Source organism: Neophocaena asiaeorientalis, unplaced genomic scaffold (genome assembly GCF_003031525.2).
Source record: "Neophocaena asiaeorientalis asiaeorientalis breed wild unplaced genomic scaffold, Neophocaena_asiaeorientalis_V1.1 scaffold134, whole genome shotgun sequence".
Classification (NCBI taxonomy): Eukaryota; Metazoa; Chordata; class Mammalia; order Artiodactyla; family Phocoenidae; genus Neophocaena; species Neophocaena asiaeorientalis.
In genome coordinates, this window is record NW_020185339.1 from 29,272,996 (window position 1) to 29,294,427 (window position 21,432).

Consider the following 21,432-nt stretch of genomic DNA (forward strand, 5'->3'; position numbering starts at 1 on the left):
AAATAGCCTGTGCTCTTTTCAGTTACCTTAAGGACAGGGTGATGGGGCAACACCCTCCCTCCTTTTGGGTATATGACCTCCAGAAAATCAAGCTGAAGGGCTGGATATGGGAGAGGGATACGACCTTTGGCAGCTGCTGGGTTGCGGTGGGCCAGCCAGACACTGCCAGGATAGGTGTGAGGACACATATATCTTTAAGAGGAAAGACCAGAGCGCAAACTGGCTGGACTCAGGTAGTCCTGGGTTTGAATCCTGTCTCTGTCACCACCTAGCTAGATGACCTTGAGCAACTTACTTAACCTGAACACCCAGTTCCTCATCTGTAAAATGGAAACAATTATGCCTACTTTTCAAGGTGGTTTTGAGGATTACAGACAAGTGTCTGGAGCACAATAGGTAAACGTATATGGGTGTCATTATGTGACCCAGCCCGTCGCTATGGGACTGAACGTATAACGGACAGGTCAGAATCTCAGAGGGCAGGGAGAGCTCCCGCGGCCTCCTCCCTCCGGGAGGTGGGGACAAGGTGGAGGAAGGGCTGCGGGAGGAGGAGCTGGCGCGCGTCGCGACCCGCCCCGTCCAGTCTGGCCTGGGCGCTGAAGGAACTGCGGTCCTAGCCGCTGCCGCCCAACAGCCTGTCCTGGGTGTCCCGTGCCCTGCCCCCATCCAGTCATGACCCTGCGCCCCTCACTTCTCCCGCTCCGTCTGCTGCTGCTGCTGCCGCTGCTGCTCAGTGGGGCGGTGTGCCGGGCTGAGGCTGGGTTCGAAACCGAAAGTCCCGTCCGGACCCTCCAAGTAGAGACTCTGGTGAGGAGGAGATAGTCCCGGGCGGGCTCTTTGGAGGTCGGGCCTCGTGAGGAGAATGCCGGGGTCTCAAGGAACCTGGGAGCGGGGAGGAGAGGCAGTGCGGGCACTGAATTGGGGGTGCTGAGTCTAAGGGCAAGAACGGGATCTTTGGAGGAGCCTCCGTGACTCCTGTAGTGCGATCATAGGTGGAGCCCCCGGAACCGTGTGAGGTTCGCGAGTCACTCCGGCTCTGGGGGTCCTCCAGCACGTGGCCGGGGGAGGGGCGCTTCTCTTCCCTACCCTTTTTACCTCCCTGCTTTTCCGCCAGTTCCTCCCTGGCCCTGAGAAGTGAAGGGTGGAGGGATCTCTGAGAAGCGCCAGCCCTTTCTGCCCCGAGGGGAATGCTAGGCAGCAGTCGCTAGGGGGTTGCCGACCGAGGCCCAGGTGTGTGCGCGCCCTGCTGGGAGGGAGAGGTACTAGGTGTGTGCTCTAGAAGCTCTTCCCCCCACCCCCACCCCCCAGGGCAGCTTGGTAGATGGACGCATCTTTGACACTTCTCTGACCAGAGATCCTCTGGTTATAGAACTTGGCCAAAAGCAGGTGATACCAGGTATGTGAGCCGTACCTCCCATTCCACTTCTTCCCAACCTAAGCCCTTGCTTAGCTTCTTCAACTCCTAAGCTACAGTGGAAATGTCCCCTGGAATAAGACCCCAGGGCTCTACCAGCCACCTCCTGAGGTTCAAACCCCGCTTCTAGTACTCCTCTTGCCCCATACCGCATTGGAAGCCAGAGATTCCAGCAGTGGGGAGCTCAACTGAGGGTCCGTGGGGAGCCTTTGAGCCTCCTCTCCTGGGATTTGGGGAATGTAGGTAGTTTCCTATTCAGTTGTGTCTTCTTCCTCAAGGTCTGGAGCAGAGCCTTCTAGACATGTGTGTGGGGTGAGTATCTGGGCAGGTGGGCTTGGGTACCCCCCCTGCATGGCTCTGCTATCCCTGCTCCTAGAGGAGGCAGGAGAATGGGCTTTGGCTTCACACTGGGCAGGTCAAGGTCACTGGGCACTGAGGCTTTGGATGAAGCCTCAGGCTTCCTGGCTGTGGATTTTGTTGGTGGAGCTGAGACATGTGGGAGGATGGACGCCTTGGCTGATCAACCTATTTGGTGCTCAGGTGGGAAGTTCACGTTTTGAGTGTGAATATCCAGAGGGTTTTGTTGGTGGGGCTTCAGAGGGACCGAGGTGGCTGGCCCACCTGTTCCCACCTCTGGCTATGACTCACATTCCTTCCCTCAGAGAGAAGCGAAGGGTAATCGTTCCTTCTCACTTGGCCTATGGAAAACGGGGATTTCCGCCGTCTATCCCAGGTAATCTGACTAGGCCTCTCTCTGTGGCTATCAGAATACCCAGTCCCGGGGACTTCCCTGGCAGTCCAGTGGTTAAGACCCTATGCTTCCAATGCACGGGGCGCAGGTTGGGTCCATGATTTGGGAACTAAGATCCCACATGCTGCACTGTGCAGCAAAAACAAACAAAACCCCCCCCCCCCATGCACGTTGTCTGGAGCTTGAGAAGGTCTAAACCCAGTTTCCCGAAAGGTACAGGAGTGGCTGAGGCTTCCTTCTGCAGGGCCGCCTTCTTCCTCCTCAGATCACCAGCAGGGACTAGGAATATATAACCTGTTAAAGCCACTGGCTTGTCCTCTGGCAGACAGCAACTTTTTAGGGAGGAGACACCTGCTTGAGCCACACGAGTCTGCTGCCTGTGCCACCTCTCCGAGAACTCTGGACTTCTTTCCTGCCCTTTTCCTACAACTCCAAACTGTTGGTTGTGCAGTTGGCATGGCTTCTCACCACATCTCCACCGTTCCTTTCAGCCTCCACCAGGATGATCACAGTCAAGTAATTCAAAACAAAATAAAACAAAAAACAACTTTTAAAATCCAAGCCTGGGACTTCCCTGGTGGTGCAGTGGTTAAGAATCTTCCCTCCAATGCAGGGAACTCGGGTTTGATCCCTGGTCAGGGAATTAGATCCCACATACATGCTGCAACTAAGACCTGGTGCAACCAAGATAAATTAAATAAATAAAAATTAAAAATAAGTTAAAAAAAAAAAAGCCAAGCCTACCCCCTAACTTTAAAAGCCCTCACAGGTCACTGCTGATACCTATTTTTGAAGGCCTGAGACTGGACAGATTTCCCAAGATGCATATCTCTTGCTTTTGGTTATAAGAAATGTTCTACTAGCGAAAATGACTTGTACTTCAGAGTATTGGGATAAAAGTTCTTATCCGAGTTCCAGCTTAGACAGAGACCCATAGAGAGGGTCAGGGGACTAAAGAGAAATTCTTTTACCCAAAGTTCTGTTACCTCCTCATTTCCAGTGCTTCTTGTTTGCATTTCTCCCCCCACTCATTCCTGTCCATTCCTCCACTCCTTTTTTTTTTTTTTGCAGTACGCAGGCCTCTCACTGTTGTGGCCTCTCCCGTTGCGGAGCACAGGCTCCGGATGCGCAGGCTCAGCGGCCATGGCTCACGGGCCTAGCCGCTCCGCTAGGCATGTGGGATCTTCCTGGACCGGGGCACGAACCCGTGTCCCCTGCATCGGCAGGCGGACTCTCAACCACTGCGCCACCAGGGAAGCCCCACTCCTTACTTCTTAAACCACATCCTTCTTCCTCTCTAGCCCTTATGTTGAAACACCTATTTTTTTTTTTTTTAACAATCACATTGAGGTGTGCTTATTCGTTGGTGAAATTTTAAAAAGTCTAGTTTAAATCCAATTAATTTCAGCCCTGCAAAGATTCTCTCCATGTGGCTGTTCAGAAATGGAATACAGTTAGTACAGAGGTCTCTAACTTACAAATGGACTTTACAAGTACTTTTCACAGAAGGTTTTTCTGTCCTGGCAAAGACCTGTCAGTGAATACAAGCCACACTTGTATATTTGAGGTAAACGTGACTATAACTAGATAGCTCATAACCCTCCTCTGCTTCTGCCTTTGTAAGAGAACTCAGCCCCACATTTAAATCTTGCCAGCTTTACAGTTGGTGCTGTGGTTGTGGTCTGCCCTCCCCGCTTTCATTCAGATCTGAGTCCTGGGTAACATGCACAGGGATTCTAACCTTCACCTCCTCTCTGCCTCCAGCGGATGCAGAGCTGCATTTTGACGTGGAGCTCATTGCACTGATCCGAGCCAACTACTGGCAAAAGCTGGTGAAGGGCATTTTGCCTCTGGTAGGCATGGCCATGGTGCCAACCCTCCTGGGCCTCATTGGGTATCACCTATACAAAAAGGCCAGCAGACCTAAAGTCTCCAAAAAGAAGCTCAAGGAAGAGAAAAGAAACAAGAGCAAAAAGAAATAAAAAATAATTTTTAAAAATCTTTGCATTTTTCATCCGATACTTTCTGCTGCTACCTTTGTAAGTGGGAATAAGGTAAAGGGCTGGGGAGAAAGGGCATTCTTCGTTGGGTCTTGCCTGGCATGGGGGTGGTTGGAGGCTTTGGATCTCTTCTCCTGGCCCTCCTCTTCCTGTCTTAACTTACCCCAAGGACCATGGGATCTCTGGGTCCCGAAGGTATGTGTTTTGGCTCCCATGGCGTCCTGACTGAGGAGCAATCCATCACTGAGAAGTAAGCCTCTGGGTAGTTGCCTAGCTATTCTCTTTACCCCCTAGGGCCGCTGTATTCCTAGTGTCCTCCAAGTAGACTGTTCTATCCAACATGGCAAAGATACAAGGATCATAAACTCCATGGAGATTTTTAATAGCAAAGTCCTCAGGTCTCTCAAAACATTCTCTGGGGGTTGAAAAGAGATTTTTATCCTTGTATCACAGGATGTGGGCGATCACATGGGCTGCTTCAATGATGTTGTAAGTGGCTGGAGGTTTTTGGTCACCTGGCTGGGCTGTAGGCATGGACGGGGGCTGGGGTAAGTTGCTGCTTTGATTGACGATGAAGCGTGGGCTGAGCTGGCTCAGCACTTCATCACTCACTGAGATGCCATCCAAGTACTGCTTGAGCATCTCCCGCAGCTTCTCATTGATTTCTAACAACTGGGCACGTCTGTGTTGAAGGCTCAGTTGCTCCAGTTTCACTTTGTTGTACCTTTTCCAGAAATTCTCCATCCCTATGTGGTCCATTATCACCTGGGAATTGAATTAAAGGGAGAAGGGGTGTGGTAGCACCCGTTAGCAAGTGTAGCCCCAGCCCTGGGCGGTGGCCTCCGGGCCGTAGGAAGCTTACCTTTCCAAGCTCCTCATTAAACTCCTCTGGGTCAATCTTCTCTATGTCCTCCTGCTCCTCGGGAGTCAATACCGACGAATAAAAAGGCAGCACTTTTTCTTCCTCTGTTTCAAATTTCCTACATATTTCAGCAAGTTTAAGGACCTTTTCACCCTATTGGAAGCAAGAAGAGACCTTTCATTAGGAAAGGGGGTGGGGAGGGGAAATAGTGGATTTGGTTCCCCTGCTTCAATCCAGGGGAGCTACTTATCCAAATGGGAGACAAAAGTAATAAATACATCCAACAGAGAGAGCTATGTGCCAAGCACTATTCCAAGTATTTTATACTCTTCTAAAAGTCATTCATCATGAAGTAACTTCACTTAAAATGTGAGAGGAGAGGGAACATGGAATAGAATAGGCATTCCAAGTATGCACTCAGGCAGGAAGCAGGGGGAAGCCCTCTATGTCTCCCCAGCCCCTTTCGCTTCGCAGGGAGCTGTGTTCCTTGGTTCTGTTCTGGCTGCCTTCTCCCCTTTGTTACCTTGTCGACAATCTTCCTCAGGGCCTTGAGGGTGGCATTACTTTCCAGGGTGAGTTTGACTAAGTTCTCCTGTGATATTCCCCGGGCCTGAGTCCTTTGGGCCTTAAGTTTTCGCAGTTGTACAAGGACCAACTCCTTGTCCTCACGAATGTCCCGGTTCTGTTCTTCACTCTCACGGCCGTGCACCATGATCTTGCCTTTTAAAATAATTATGGAATCCTAGAGGAACAGGGTAGGTTAGAGGAAACACTTGACTAGGTGAGGGTCTTCAGGGAGCAGGTAAAAGGACTGTCTGGGGACTGATACCAGAGCATACCATCTTTCCCCAACCAGTGATGAGGCCCAGTAGAAACTGGGGAAAGGAGAACAGGGGATAATGGAACAGTTAAAGCAGTGAGTCTTTCAGGTGGGCTGCACTAACCTGTAGTCTCTGTATTTTTTTCATCTGTGCTTCAATCTCTTTGGAGCTCTTCTCGTCCTTTACCTTTAGAGTCTCGAAGGCGATCTTTCGATCCTCTGTGGCATCAGTGTAATTCTTGAGTGCATCCTGGAACCTTCTCCACAGATCTTCTACTGTATGCTCCAGTTGCAGTCTTAGAAAGTGCTTCTCTTCTAAATTCTGGGAAGTGGCCCCAAAATAGCCAGTGCTTGGAATTACCCTATTAGCACCCTTTCACTTCCACCAGCAACCTCCCCCTCTTGAACTGTTTGTAGCACAGCGTGGTGCAGAGGTTTCCAGTGAAAATGCCTACAAACCAGGCAGATGATATAAATAAGCGCTGTGGGCTAGCTGGGGCCTGTGGCAAACCAGAGAGGAAATGCTCCATTGGTGTGTGTTTGGGGGGGTGGGAGCACAGCTGCTCAGCTTCACATGAATGTCTCCATTTGGAATGTGGCCCAGTGTTACCAGATCTTTACATTTTTCAAGGGAAGCTGAAAATTTGGATTTTTATGTGAAATCTTCCAATTTTTAAATGTAGAAAGCTTATAAAAAATTTTTAATGAAACATTATGAGGCAAAATAAAAACAAAGTGGGGGCTTCCCTGGTGGCGCAGTGGTTAAGACTCCACCTGCCAATGCAGGGGACACGGGTTCGAGCCCTGGTCCGGGAGGATCGCACATGCCGTGGAGCAACTATGCCCGTGCGCCACAACTACTGAGCCTGCGTGCCACAACTACTGAAGCCCCCATGCCTAGAGCCCATGCTCTGCAACAAGAGAAGCCAACGTGATGAGAAGCCCGCGCACCACAACGAAGAGTAGCCCCCACTCACCGCAACTAGAGAAAGCCTGCGCACAGCCACGAAGACCCAACGCAGCCAAAAAGAAGCAAAGGGCCCCACCCCCCAAATCCAGGTCTGCAGGCTGGCTACGTCTGCAACCTCCAGGGTGGTGGAAGCTCTTGGGGCCAAGGGACAGGAGAACTGGACTCTCCCCCTGGTTCTACCACAGACCAGCAGCATGACTTTGGCAGGTCATTTCACTTCTTTGGGCCTTAATTTCTTCATCTACAAATCACAGAGGTGAAGCCAGACGATCTCCTTGGTGTGCGTTAGCTCTAAAATGCACTTCCTTGACATTTCAGAATGGTTCCCCCTCCCCACCAATTTTCACAAAATTACAAAAAGCAGTAGGGGTACCTATGGCAGCAACAGGCATTTTATTGGCTATGTTGGTTAAAGGGATCTCTTCTAGCTCTACTAGCCTTGAGCGATTTTCTCTCACTTTCTCCCAGTTCCTGCCCTTCTGCTCTCCCTCTGTACCTTGTTTTTGAGATCTTCCCACATGCTCTGGAACTCCAGCTTGCTTTCGTACTCAGAATCTATGCAGTTCTGCTCCATGGCCATGAAGACATCTTGTAGGTAGTGAATCTCTTTTTCATGTTGGTCAATAATTGTCTTCCTGTAGGAGATAAGATACTGTCTCTGCTCTGAGGCATAAAGCATAGGGATCAATAATGACAATGCAAAGCAATATGTAATAAAACTATATGAACGGTACAAACTCTTAGGTACTGAAGAAGGACAGAGGGAAGGCGGGTTCTATTCTTTTCAGGGCCAGAAAGAATGAATAAGATTATTTTGATTTTTGAATAGGTAATACATTCATATGATACAAAAATCAAAAAGTACAAAAGGTTGCAGTGAAAAGTCTCCTTCCCATCCCTGTCCCCCAGAGAGGTAGATGCGTAGGATTTTGATAGTTGAAAGTGGGTGGCTGCTTACAGCCAGCATCTTGACATAGGCTCTAGATAGTCCCCTGGGCTCAACCCCCCCATATCTCCCCTTAGGTCCCCATACCTTTCTGTCTCAAACTCCTTGGTCAGGGCCTCCAGCTCCACGTTGTAACTTTCCTCTAGGAGGCTGAGCCGGCGTCTCTGCAGGGCCAAGAGCCGGTCGATGTTATGCAAGTGGCTGCGCAGTGCGTGGGCGTACTGCTCCTCAGCTTCTGACAGGTCCTTCACTAACGACTGGGTAGGAAACACAGAGTTACCATTTTGGCTGAATGGCATCTCTGTGAGAAAATAAAAATGTATTCGGCTAGCTAGTTCCTATTTTCCCTAGTCTCTAAAGCCAATTCTTTGGCTCTGGGAGCTCTGGCTCTGCCACTTGTGAATGTGAGAAGCCAGTGCTGGTGAAGGGGCCATGTGGAAGCATTCATTCCAGTCAACGGCCCAGCTGAGCTCCCAGCGGATAGTCAGAATCAACTGTCAGTCATCTTACACATCCAGCTCAGTCAAGCCTTCAGGTGACTGCAGCGCCAAATGACATCTGACTGAAAACCGTACGAGAGATGTCAGGCAAGAACCTCCCTGGTAAGCTAAGTCAACCTGCAGAACCACGAGACAGAGTGAAATAAATTGTTGTAAGTCGCTAATTTAGGGTGGTTTGTGATGTAGCAATAAAAAATGAGAACATGTCCCCTAGAAAAAAAAGGGACCGTGTGAGCATCAATGTGGATAAGAACTGCAATGGATCAAAACATATCAAATATGTCTGATTATGAGTTTATCAGGATACTTTTTAAAAAAAATCCGTTACCATTAGAGGATGCCAGACAACCAATTCTTTTTTTTTTTAAACTGGTTTGTAAAGGGAAGAGAAAGAGCATTTCTTATATAACCTATAGTGTATATAAGCATTTCTTATATAAAGTATACCTCTGGGTAACTGAATGGTAAATGATAGTATCTCTTTACAGAAGTATTCAAACTAATAAATGAAAAAAGAATACTATTAGAAAATCAGCATTTTGCAACCCCCAATGAATTAACGGATAATCAACAGCTGCTAACATCACAAATGGGCCTCCTAATAGAAGAACACAACACCTGCAAGCTTCTAGATCAAATTACCAAGACACAGGAAATACCGAGGACAAAGTAACATGTTAAACTACAATACAGTATACTATGCAGTTGTTAAAAAAAAAATGAGAAGCTCTTTATGGGCTAATGTTGAATAATCCCCAGGATATATTATTAAGTGAAAAAGGCAAGGGGCAGAACACTATGTAATACTACCATTTGTGTAAAAAAAAAAGGTTTACTCATGAAACTAAAATTATTGGGAGGGGCACTGGGTGGCTGAAAGGCACCAGTGGGAGGGAACTTTTCTATATATAACTTTTTTATCTTTTGAATTTTGAATATTGTGAGTGAACTACCTATTCAAAAAAGTAAAACAAATTAAAGTGAATAAAGCAAAAAAGCATTTACCAAATGCCCACATGATCCACTCACTGTAAACTACCACATTGCTAGCTTTTACCTTACATGTTTAGTATGAAAAAGATCTGAAATAGGTGCTGATAATGGAAGACTATTCACTCACTCAAGAAATGTTTACTAAACCTGCTATGTACCAGCACCGTGCTGGATGCTGAGGATTCAGAGATCTAAAGACATTCTCAGTGCCCCCAAAGGAGCTTGAAGTCTTGCAGTAGGAAAAGTTATATAAGTAGAAAATTACAATAAATTCTGAAAAGAAACCCCCAAAAAACCCCAGGTATAAAGTTCAGATTAAATTCTGATTTTGTAAATTCTGAAAAGAAATTACAGCATGAAAAATGCTATGAGGTTGATGATTTCCCAGTGACAATGGGATATAAAGGACTTAGTGCCTACATCTGACTAAGAGCACTGAGGAGGGCTTCATAGAAGAGATGTCATTTGTATCACTCTTGAAGCAGGAGTGAGAGTTTCCCAGGAAAACTGGGGAGATAGGGAATGGCACGTGCAAAGGCACAGGAAAGAAGGCTGGCTATGTGAAAGGTACAGGTAGAGGCCAGATCATGAAGGGCTTTGATGTTTGATGTTCCTTCCAAGGAGTTTCGATTTTTTCTGTAGAAGAGGGGAGCCACTAAGGAGATTTACGCAGTGGAGTAACAGGATCAGATATTTGCTTTAGAAAGATAATCCTGGTGAGGACTTCCCTGGTGGCGCAGTGGTTAGGAATACACCTGCCAGTGCACGGGACACGGGTTTGAGCCCTGGTCTGGGAAGATCCCACATGCCGTGGAGCAACTAAGCCTGTGCGCCACACCTACTGAGCCTGCGCGCTAGAGCCTGTGAGCCACAACTACTGAGCCCGTGTGCTACAACTACCAAAGCCCTCGTGCTACAACTACTGAAGCCCTCGCGCCCAGAGTCCGTGCTCCGCAACAAGAGAAGCCACGCAGTGAGAAGCCCGCGCACCGCAACAAAGAGTAGCCCCCGCTCGCCACAACTAGAGAAAGCCCGCACACACAGCAATGAAGACCCAATACAGCCCAAAATAAATAAATTAAATTAAAACATAAAAAAAGAGACTATTGCAATAGATAATGCCCGTCTCAACTACAGCAGGACAGTGAGGAAGAAGAGCAGGGTGTGACTCTGAAAAATATTTAAGCAGAAGATTTATACAAGACTTAGTAACAGAAGTTAGGAATGGAAGCAAAAGCTGGGATGATTCCCAGATTCCTGGGTTGGGTGATCTGGTGAATGGTCCTACCCAAATAGAGAGTATGAGGAAGATCAGATGGTGGAGGATGGGAAATGGGGCTGGCTAGAGAAGGAGGAGCTCATGAGCTCAGTTTTGAGGACAGTGACACAGCCAGGAACAGATATCGAGGGATCCTGAATAAGGGATTTGGAACTCAAGAGAAGAAACCCCTTAGAAGAAAAGATGGTATATACTCAACTCAAGAACCTCCCCAAAACATAAGGTTGGCTGATTGAATTGCTTAGAGATACAGAACTGCTCTTACCGATGGAGATCTTCTCAACCTCATCCAGGGCCACTGGAGTTGAATCAAAGAGGCCAAATAGAATTTGGTTGAATAAAGCACTGGAGTGGGGATCAAGAAATCCGTGTGTAGTCACAGCTCTCTCACTGACTAGCTGTGTGACCTTGAGCAAACTGGTTCCTGCCTCTGGAACTGAGTCTTCTCACATTGAAATGAAGGTATAGAACTAAGTTCAAGTCATTAGGTGATGTCTACTGTGCCTTACAACTCTAATATAGTACTGGTTTGAGGCAGTAGATGACCAAGGAGAATGGCTCCTCTAACAGAGGGAGAAGGATGACGGCTCAGTATTCTAGTTTTCATTTCATGTGTCTTGGGAGGGCTTTAAGATCAATTACTTCACTAGGCCCATTCTATTAAGAGATCAAGACAGTCATATTCAAGTGTTTCTTTGGGAAGAGAGCTTGCCTTGATGACACTGTCCTTGCAGTCCACCACTCGTTCAAATGTTTGGCTGAGGATCTCAATGTCCTTATGAAGCTCTCTGGTCTTGACTTCCCGAAGGACCGTCCTCCACTGTGTGTTAATCTTATTAAGGTTCAGAGCAGAGTTGTGCTCCTCCTTGGCCAGCTTATCCTGTGTGAAGGAATAAATAACCAACCCCTCCCAGAGGTCAGGGTTAAAAGCCCTGATATAGTACAACAAACAAGATCACCCTTTTTCTTTTCTGAGGGACCAAAGCTCCTCATGGCTAACACTCAGGAGTTCCTGTTCTTGTTTTGGGAGGGTCTGAAGTAAGACAGGAGCAGCCCAATGGCATTTTAGGGAGAGCTAGCGTGAATTTCCTTCTGGGTGGAAGCATCAGAGCAGGATGTTATTTGCAATGACCCATCTCGAGGGAGAATATCACGATTTCAGACAGCTCAGACAGCTGAAAGCACCTACTGTCCCGGTTCTGGGGCTCAGGAGTGATTGTCAAGCTCTACACCACCTTCCTCCCTCCATGCTTCACAGAGAACTGCCCCTTCCCCCAGACAATATTGCCTGAAATCTAAGTATATCTGGGTCTTAAGATTTCCAGAGGAGCGGAGGCTAGCATGAAAATGAGGCTACCACAATGACAGGAGCAAGGCAACAGGACCAGTGCAGGGGGCGTGTGGGGTTGGGCAGAGAGTTAATGCAAAAATCCATCACCTTCAAGAACTGGTTCACGAGCCTCTCTTTCTTCTTGGCCATCTCCTCCTCTGCCAGCAACTTCTGCTGAAACAGAAGCAGCTGCTCTTCATCGGACAGGGGCATCTTGGCCTTTTTCCCTTTCTTAGACATAGCTGGATATGGGCGAGGATCCTCCGCCTGCCAGGGCCAGCGCTAGAGGGGGTAGGAGGAAAATGTCCCCAGAAAGGTGACTTCTGGAACTGCCCCTGGAGGGTAGTTGGACCTTAGATCTCAGACCTCAGGCAAAAGATAGCCTGGGATAGCGGTGAGGCAAGGCTCCCAAACCAAAAGACGCATCTCCGTCTCTTAGCAACGGGGATCTCGCTAAGATGGCGCTGTAACGGCTAGGAGAAGAGGTCTTGGCTCGGAGCGCCCTCTGCCGGCTGGAGGACCGCAGTCAGTTTTTGAGAGAGGGTCTTTTACTTCTCAAAATCCCTAGCTTCCCCAATGACCATTTAAAAATCTTTTTTGGATTATTTTTCACATAATGGCCATATTTTAAAATACAAGTAATAACAAGTTTTGGAGATATATGGAGAAACAGGAACCCTCATACACTGGTGGTGGGAATGCAAAACGGTACAGCCACTTTGGAAAACACTTTGGCAGTGTTTTAAATGTTAAACATAAATTTACAGTGTGAACCAGCAATTTCACTTTCAGACATCAATCTAAGAGCAATGAGAGTGTATCCACATAAAGACTTACACAGGAATGTTCTTAGCAGCATTACCCATAATAGCCCAATTGGAAACAGCCAAAATGTCCCAAAACAAGTGAATGGGAGACAAAATATGCTCTTTCCACACAGTGGAATACTATTCAACAATAAAAAAGGAACAGACTATGCATGCATGCTGCAATGTGGATAAACCGCAGAAGCCAAGAGGCCACATATTGTAAGTTTCCACTTACGTGAACTACCCAGAAAAGGCAAAGCTATAAAGATGCAAAGTAAACTACAAATTGCTTGGAGGGAGGCGGGGAGATTAACATTAAATGCACATGAGAGATCATATTGGGTTGATGAAAATGTTCTGAAACTGATTTATTTTGGACAACTTGATGAATTTGGGTTAAAAAAATCATTGCATTATATACTTGAAAAGGGCAAATTATGATATGCAAAATGTGCCTCAACAAAGTTGTTTTAAATGTGAGATATAAGCCTGTATCAGAGTCCTCCAGAGAAACAGAACCAATATTTTAAATATATAATATTTAAAATATAAACATAAATATTTACAACATAAAATATATATTTCCGTCCATCTGATGTTTCAGTCTGAGTCCAAAGGCCAGAAAAGACCAAAGTCCCAACTCAAGCAGTCAGGCAGGAGGAGTTCCATCTTACTCAGCCCTTTTATTCTGTCCAGGCCTTCAGCTGATTGGATGAGACCCACCCACATAAGGGAGAGCAATCTGCTTTACTCAGTCTACTGATTAAAATGCTAATCGCATCAAGAAATACCCTCACAGGGGCTTCCCTGGTGGCCCAGTGATTGAGAGTCCGCCTGCCGAGGCAGGGGACACGGGTTCGTGCCCCGGTCCGGGAAGATCCCACATGCCATGGAGCGGCTGGGCCCGTGAGCCATGGCCGCTGAGCCTGTGCATCCGGAGCCTGTGCTCCGCAATGGGAGAGGCCACAACAGTGAGAGGCCCGCATACTGCAAAAAAAAAAAAAAAGAAATACCCTCACAGACATACCCAGAATAATGTTTGACCAAATATCTGGACACGCTGTGGCTCAGTCAAGCTGGCACATAAAATTTACCATCACAAGTCCACCGCTCGTCAATACACATGTTCTTAAACCATACCTAATCTCCAAATAAAGACAATAACCAGGTCATAGTACTGAAATATTATAAAATAAAGTCAATATATTTTATGTTACATGATAAGGAATAAGAGAGGGGAAAAACAAAGATATTTTATTTTTATACACACACAAACATATTCATAACAAGATAAGAAGGAAATATAACTATTACAGTCCTGTAATTACAGAAATTACATTTCTGTAACTGGTCATCTTGCTGTACTGGAAATTTATAACTACCTTCTTCTACTATTCATTCTGCATTCTTTTTGCCTTCAGCAAGCACCTCAGCTGGTCATGGTTCTTTACCTGGTGTGGTGACCCAAACTCTCATTCCTGAAAGGTCTGGGCCATTAGTAGTCCTGCCTGGATTGCCACTATTGCTGGTACTGTAACCAAGTCTTCAAAAGGCCATTCCACCATTCTATCAAACCAGCTGCTTTAGGATGGCAGAAAACATGGTAAGACCAGTGAATTCCATGAGCATGGGCCCATTGCCACACTTCATTTGCTGAGAACTAATTTCCATGATCAGAAGCCATGCTCTGTGGAATAGCACGATGGTGGATAAGGCATTCGTAAATCCACAGATGGTAATTTGGGCAGAAGACTTGCATGCAGAGAAGGCAGATGTGTATCCAGAGTAAATATATATTCCATTAAGAAAAAAACACTGCCCTTTCCAGGATGGAAGTGGTCCAGTATAATCAACTTGTTCACCCAGGGGAATGATACAAGGCAGGGGGCCCAGTGTCGGTCTCTGCTGCTGCCAGATTGGGCCCTCAGTGATTGCCTTAGCCAGGTTGGCCTTGGTGAGTGAACGCTCGTGTTGCTGAGTCCGTGCATAACCTCTGTCCTGGCCAAAATGGCTGCTTTGTTCATGGGCCCATTGTGCAATGACAGGGGTGGCTGGGAAAAAAGATTGGCGGTATTCCCATAACAGGTCATCCTATCCACTTGATTATTAAGATCCTCCTCTGCTGAGGTCACTCTTTGTGAGCTTTTTCTTGGAACACAAATATCTTCATGTTTTTTGCCCATTCAGAGAGTTTTATCACATAGCTCTTCCCCAAATTTCCGTGTCACAAATTTTCCAATCATGTTCCTTCCAAGTCCCTGACAATTCAGCCAAGCCATTGGCCACAGCCCAGGAGCTAACATAACAATATAATCACATGTCTGGTCATTTCTACTTTCAAACAAAGTGAACAACCAGGTGCACTTCTCTATGTTCTGCCCCCTGGGACCATTCCCCTTCACAATGTCCTTCAGGATGTCCCCAGAAGGGTCAGTAGTATTACAGCTGTTCTCTTGTGGGTGGTGCCTGTGTATTGTGCAGAACCAACTGCAAACCAGGCCTGAGCCTTCTCTTCTTCCATTAGCTGATCATAGGGAACTTCCCCTGAGGCCATGGGTGCAGGCTGGAAGAGAAGTGTGTGGGAGGCCATGAGAATCTGAACCATTTCTTCATGTAACTTACTTGTGCCTGCAGGGCCTAGTCAGGCCTGATCTCTTATATACCACTTAAATTTGATGATGGAGTGCAGCTTTGCACACCCAACTTTATGGCTTGTCGGGCAGCTCAGGTCACACAGTAATTTGGTGGTCCATTCGGAGCATTCAGTCTCTTCTAAGACCCAGTAGCAGGCCAAGAGCTGTTTCTCAAAAGAGGATTAGCTATCTGTGGAGGACTGCAGGACTTTGCTCCAAGGTCCTTAGGGCCTGTGCAGCGATTCACCTACAGGCGCTCCCCAAGGCTCCAAATGGCATGCCTGTACGCCACTGCCACTTCAAGCACCGTTGGATCTACTGGATTGTGTGGCCCCCGCGGCAGAGCAGCTTGCACAGCAGCTTGACCTGTCGCAGAGCCTTCTTTTGTTCTGGCCCGGCTCAAAGTTGGCAGCTTTTCAGGTCACTTGGTGAATCGGCCTGAATAACACACCCAAATGAGGAATATGCTGCCTCCAAAATCCAAAGAGGCCCGATAAGGTGTCGTGCCTCTCTTTTGGTTGTGGAAGGGGCCAGATGCCACAACTGATCCTTCGCTTTATTTTATTTTATTTTTATTTTACATCTTTACTGGAGTATAATTGCTTTACGATGATGTGTTAGTTTCTGCTTTATAACAAAGTGAATCAGTGATACATATACATAGGTCCCCATATCTCTTCCCTCTTGCGTCTCCCTCCCTCCCTGATCCTTCACTTTAGAAGGGATATCTTGATGTGCCCCACACCATTGGACCCTTGAAATTTCCCTGAGCTGGAAAGGCCTCGAACTTTAGCCAGATTTATTTCCCATCCTCTGACACACATATGTTTCACCAATAAAAACCAATGTCTGCAGTAGTTGCTACTTCTTCTGTTTATTTATTTATTCTTGGCGCCTGGACAGGGACATGAACCCTGGGCCCTCAGATTAAAAGTCTGATGCTCTCCCAGCTGAGCTACCCAGGCAGTAGTTGCTACTTCTTGCTCACTAGGTCCAATCTACATAATGTCATCAATGTAATGGGCAAGTTTGATATCTTGTGGATCAGAAAGGTGTCAAGCAGAACATCATATATTGATGACCAGTGTCAGGCGAGGACTCCCACTACATGCAGGAAGAGCTGAGGTCATCACAGTGCTGTTTGGCCACCAGGAATAGAAGTCTAAACACTTCTGCCCACTGCATCTTGGTAACAGAGTTGCCAAGGAAAACAATGTAGTCAAGCACTGGTTGGAACAGTGCTTTACTCACATAGAGAAGAGACAGAGCAGGATCAACTTCAATTGTGGGTGTTGGTCCCTTAAGGCCAGTGGGTCCCTCCTGGAAGCAGATGCTGGGCAATTGGCCTACATGCACCCCCTCTGGTGCCAAGTAAAACGATCCCTCCCCCTCCCCCATGGAATATGAAATAGCTGGGGGCATGCCTGAGGACCACTGATGCATTTGCTTAAGTAGAACAAAGGAGTACACATTGAGCATGAAAGAGAGAGAGAGATTCCCACACAATGTGCACAGGCTGTGTGGGCACTTTACCTCTTGGTAAGAAAGTGTTCCAACCCCAAGGTCCATTCTTATGTTGCTGAGTGGGGGATGAAATATTGTGGGCATGAGACTGGCTTTTTCAACAGAAGGTGATCGAGATCCCTGTGAACTAAATGATGACATAGGGCTGCAGAGGTGATATACCCCTGAGGTAGAACTGTGAAGGTGTATTGCTGGCCTTGCCAGCTAAAAGCAAACTGCTTCCGGTGGTCCTTATTGGCAAGGATGGAGAAAAAGGCACTTGCCAGATCAATCGCTGCATACCAGGTACCAAGGGGTGTGTTAATTTGGTCAAGCAATGAAACCACATCTGGCAATTGGAGTCACCACCTGGTTAAGCTTACAATAATCCACTCTCATCCTCCAAGATCCATCTGTCTTCTGCACAGGCCAAATAGGTGAGTTGAATGGTGATGTGGTGGAAATCACCACTGCTGCATCTTTCAAGAACTTAAGGATGGTAGTAGTCTGTGTAATCCCTTCAGGAATGTGGCATTGCTTTTGCTTTACTATCTTCCTAGGTAGAGGCAGTTCTAGTGGCTTCCATTTGGCCTTTCCCACCATAGTAGCCCTCAGTCCACAAGTCAGGGAACTAATGTCGGTATTCTGGCAGCTGCTGAGTATATTTCAATAATGCATTGCAGAACTGGGAAAATACCCCTAGGATGGGTTCAGGGACTCACTAGCCCACTGTGAGATAGACCTGATTGATCATCTTATGATCTCCGGAAGCCCCTACTCTGATTGGTGGACCACAGTGACATTTTGGGTCTCCTGGAATTAGTGTCAGTTCCGAGACAGTATTCCTGAAAAGTCTGATTATTTCCTTTTCCCCAATGCACAGTAACCCTGGTAAAAGGCCTTTTGGGGAAGGCTAGGATAAAGATTAACAGTGTTCTGGCAGTGTACTGGGGTTCTTCCTCAAGAAGACCCAATCTCTTCTTCATTCAAAGGGCTCTGGGTATGTAAAGTGACTCAAGTCTGGGAATTGACTGAGGGGTTAAGACTCTGTTTTTATGATTCTGGTTAGAATTTTGTTCCCTTGACCTAGAACTTTTCTGCTTATACGGATCAAGTAAGAATTTAGTAGGCTTCCTGTTTAGGTCACTTCTAGGAACACCATGACCAACGTCAATCACTGTCTTTGTGAGTCAGATATTCTGATTTCTTATTTTATTTTGTTTTATTTTATTTATTCATTTATTTATTTATGGCTGCATTGGGTCTTCGTTGCTATGCACGGGCTTTCTCTACTTGAGGCAAGCGGGGGCAACTCTTCATTGCGGTGTGCAGGCTTCTCATTGTGGTGGCTTCTCTTGTTGTGGAGCGTGGGCTCTAGGTGCACGGGCTTCAGTAGTTGTGGCATGTGGGCTCAGTAGTTGTGGCGCACAGGCTTAGTTGCTCCGCAGCATATGGGATCTTCCCAGACCAGGGCTCGAACCCGTGTCCCCTGCATTGGCAGGTGGATTCCTAACCACTGTGCCACCAGAGAAGTCCTGATATTCTGATTTCTGCTTTGAATCTGCTCTCCATTGAGGTAGCCACTCTCACCTGACCTTTGATGGTTGAGTGCTTCTACTTGGTCCTTGCAACCCTGGGATCTTATTACTCCCTTGCATTTATACTTTCCAGTTCAGTGGTTTACCTTTCCACTTTCTTTACTTTTTAAAAAAATTTAATTTATATACCATAATATTCTTCCTTTTCCTTTTCATCTCTTTAATGTTTTGCTTGTTTTTAACCAACACAATATTTTAAAAATTTAACATAGTCAGGGGCTTCCCTGGTGGTGCAGTGGTTAAGAATCCGCCTGCCAATGCAGGGGACACTGGTTCGAGCCCTGGTCCGGGAGGATCCTACATGCCGCGGAGCAACTAAGCCTGCACGCCACAACTACTGAGCCTGTGCTCTAGAGCCCACGAGCCACAACTACTGAGCCCACGAGCCACAACTACTGAAGCCCTCACGCCTAGAGCCCGTGCTCTGCAACAAGGGAAGCCACCGCAGTAAGAAGCCCGTGCATCGCGACGAAGAGTAGCCCCTGCTCGCTGCAACTAGAGAAAGCCCGCGTGCAGCAGCGAAGACCCAACACAGCCAAAAATAAAGAAATTAAAATAAATAAATTAAGAAAAAAAATTTAGAACACTTTCAACACTCCAAAAAGAAACCCCAAACCATTAGTAGTCACTCCCTTTTTGTGGCAATGTTTTTAATTATAGATTCAATTAAGAGTTTTATGCTTCCTTCATGGTCAAACCCAAGGCCCACACTTCAGGACTAGCTTTTCCCAGAGACTCCTGCTCCAGGATCAGTGTCAGCAAACAATGAGGCACTGACCATCTGTGTCACTGTGCTGGGATGCAGAAAGGATATGAGTGAACAGGGCAACGAACCCAGGCTCTATAGAACCCTGAGTTTTAGCACCAGGTTAGAGCTGAGCTTTTGAACAAGCTTAAATTCTGAATCTGCATCTTTGCCTACTAAGTGGGGAGAGTAATCTCCTCTCTATTTTTCTGGATTGGGGTGGGACAAATGAGAGAAATGTGTGCAAAAGTACTTTAAAAATTGTGAAGTATTCAAGTATTATTGAAGGGCTGGCAATTTAGCTAAGGAGACACAAATAATAACTATAGGGGGACTTCCCTGGTGTCGCAGTGGATAAGACTCCACGCTCCCAATGAAAGGGGCCCGGGTTCGATCCCTGGTCAGGGAACTAGATCCCACATGCATGCCGCAACTAAGAGTTCACGTGCCACAACTAAGGAGCCCACCTGCCGCAACTAAGGAGACCACGGACCACAACTAAGACCCGGTGCAACCAAATAATAAATAAATAAGTAAATATTTTTAAAAATATAGAATAGGGAGGGTGGAAGGGACACGCAAGAGGAAGGCGATATGGGGATATATGTATATGTATAGCTGATTCACTTTGTTATAAAGCAGAAACTAACACAGCATTGTCGAGCAGTTATACTCCAATAAAGATGTTAAAAAATATATAAATATATAGAAACATAAGCGTGTGCAACAATACATTTTTGAGCACTCACTGTGTGCTAGGCACTGTATTAAGTGCTGTGTATGCATTACCTCATTGGATTCTTACGATAACCCTGTGAAGTAAGCGCTGCTATTATTTTTATTTTACAGCTGAGAAAAGTGATGCTTAGAGGGATTAAGGAACTCACTCAAGATTATACAGCTACGAAGGACAGCCCGTGGAGGGATTGGTTAGTTTGAGCTGACCAGTAGCCCATGAGAGGACTGCCTTTATGGTCTGTCAAGGAAGCTGCTTCTCTTCACAGGGTACAAGTTATTCCAGTAACCCTTATAAAGCAATCCTTCCACCACCCTGATGTCTCTCTCCCTCTCCCCACAATTTCTGTGAACGTTTTCTCTTTGCCCTTCCTATGCACCCCACCCTGAAATTCAGATTCTTCTCTTAGCTTCACAAATCAGTTCTGGGATGGATGCAGAGGCTCCTGTTTCCATGGTGATGTGGGGAGGCTGGTACACCACACGCCAAGTGTAGGCGATGCAGAGAATTGGCTCCGGATCCCAAGGTGTCGGCAGTAACCAGGCTCCAGGAAAAGAGATCGATGGGAAAGCCAAGTCTGAGTGACTGGACCTCCCTTTGAGCTCCAGAAGGACTTCCACCCCCATGGCAGCCCCTGCCCTCCCCAAGCTCCTAATTTGGGAGTAGACTGTAGGAGCCCTGAGAGGGGAAGCGGTGGGCGTTTCAAAGCAGAAGCTACCGCCCCTGACTTGTTTGAAGACAGAGCCTAATCTTGATGGGAGAGACTGCCCGGTTGGGGGGCCGCCCCCTCCCCTGGCCCCTCTGCCTCACCTCGCTCCCCTCTTCCCTGCTCTGACCTCATTCTTTGGAGGCGCGGCCGGGCGGCTGAAGGGGAGCAGGGCAGCCAGCAGGGGGCAGAGTCTCCCTCCGTCAAACCTTCTGTAGGACTCTGCTCCTGCCACCCCTGTTCTCACCAGGATTATTTTCAGCTGACAGGCTGCAAAGGCGCAGTAGGTGGATTTCAGGACAGGAGATGAGTTCTGGCAGGGGCTGTGAGCCTCTGAAGCTTTAGTCTTAGGCTGTGCGCCCGGGGAAGGGAGAGGGGGTATTTAGGGCCACCGAGTCAGGGGCTGAGGCAAGGGCACTTTAACTTTTACTGGCAAAGGTTTCTTCTGAGGTTTTTCTTGATCCGTTGAAAACATTAAAAGCACCCTAACCCTGAAGAGGAGGCTTAATCATCCATTCAATAACTGTTTATTGAGTATCAACGATTATATTCACAGATGAACGCATCCAATCAAAAACAAGCCTTTACGGAATGCCTACACAGTGGTTCTTAACCTTTTGCAGGGCGAGGGGATGGCGTTATATATCCTTTGAGGTTATGATAAAGAATACAGACTCTCTCCCAGAAAGAATCCACTACAAATCTACAAAAACTGTTATATGATTTGGGGAGCCTCATAAACTCCTGGGAGCTCATCCATGGGCCCCAGGACTTAAACTCCTGGCTTATTATGAGCCCTGCACTGGGCACTAAGGGTACACAATACAAATTAGGTAA

General features: G+C 47.0%; 2 protein-coding genes and 1 non-coding gene across 3 annotated transcripts; 1 reads left to right on the forward strand and 2 right to left on the reverse strand.

The window, feature by feature from the left end:
* The first annotated feature begins 562 nt into the window (after positions 1 to 562).
* Positions 563 to 4,166, forward strand: FKBP11 (FKBP prolyl isomerase 11). Its single transcript, XM_024736839.1, has 6 exons — positions 563 to 807; positions 993 to 1,020; positions 1,283 to 1,396; positions 1,693 to 1,726; positions 2,077 to 2,147; positions 3,930 to 4,166. The coding sequence occupies exons 1-6, from the start codon at positions 673 to 675 to the stop codon at positions 4,145 to 4,147; spliced, it is 600 nt and encodes a 199-aa protein (XP_024592607.1). The 5' UTR covers positions 563 to 672; the 3' UTR covers positions 4,148 to 4,166.
* Positions 4,167 to 4,526: 360 nt separating this feature from the next.
* On the reverse strand, positions 4,527 to 12,287 carry DRC2 (dynein regulatory complex subunit 2). The gene is made up of 8 exons (XM_024736916.1): positions 11,974 to 12,287; positions 11,248 to 11,415; positions 7,851 to 8,020; positions 7,314 to 7,452; positions 5,972 to 6,169; positions 5,551 to 5,769; positions 5,028 to 5,180; positions 4,527 to 4,930 (listed from the first exon to the last, which is right to left on the reverse strand). The coding sequence occupies exons 1-8, from the start codon at positions 12,103 to 12,105 to the stop codon at positions 4,613 to 4,615; spliced, it is 1,497 nt and encodes a 498-aa protein (XP_024592684.1). The 5' UTR covers positions 12,106 to 12,287; the 3' UTR covers positions 4,527 to 4,612.
* A 3,912-nt stretch (positions 12,288 to 16,199) lies between these two features.
* TRNAK-UUU (transfer RNA lysine (anticodon UUU)) lies at positions 16,200 to 16,272 on the reverse strand. The gene has a single exon. It is a non-coding gene; the product is annotated as a tRNA-Lys (tRNA).
* Between the last annotated feature and the right edge of the window lie 5,160 nt (positions 16,273 to 21,432).

Bases quoted from the DNA above. Each gene is read 5' to 3' on its own strand.
- FKBP11 (XM_024736839.1), top strand. From the start codon at position 673: ATGACCCTGCGCCCCTCACTTCTCCCGCTCCGTCTGCTGCTGCTGCTG. The intron at 1,021-1,282 runs GCGAGTCACTCC...GTGCTCTAGAAG, and splicing joins CCCGGAACCGTGTGAGGTTC to CTCTTCCCCCCACCCCCACC. The intron at 1,397-1,692 runs GTATGTGAGCCG...TTCTTCCTCAAG, and splicing joins CCAAAAGCAGGTGATACCAG to GTCTGGAGCAGAGCCTTCTA.
- DRC2 (XM_024736916.1), bottom strand. From the start codon at position 12,105: ATGTCTAAGAAAGGGAAAAAGGCCAAGATGCCCCTGTCCGATGAAGAG. The intron at 5,181-5,550 runs GTAACAAAGGGG...TGCTTCCAATAG, and splicing joins TGAGGAAGATTGTCGACAAG to GGTGAAAAGGTCCTTAAACT. The intron at 4,931-5,027 runs GTAAGCTTCCTA...TTCAATTCCCAG, and splicing joins TTAATGAGGAGCTTGGAAAG to GTGATAATGGACCACATAGG.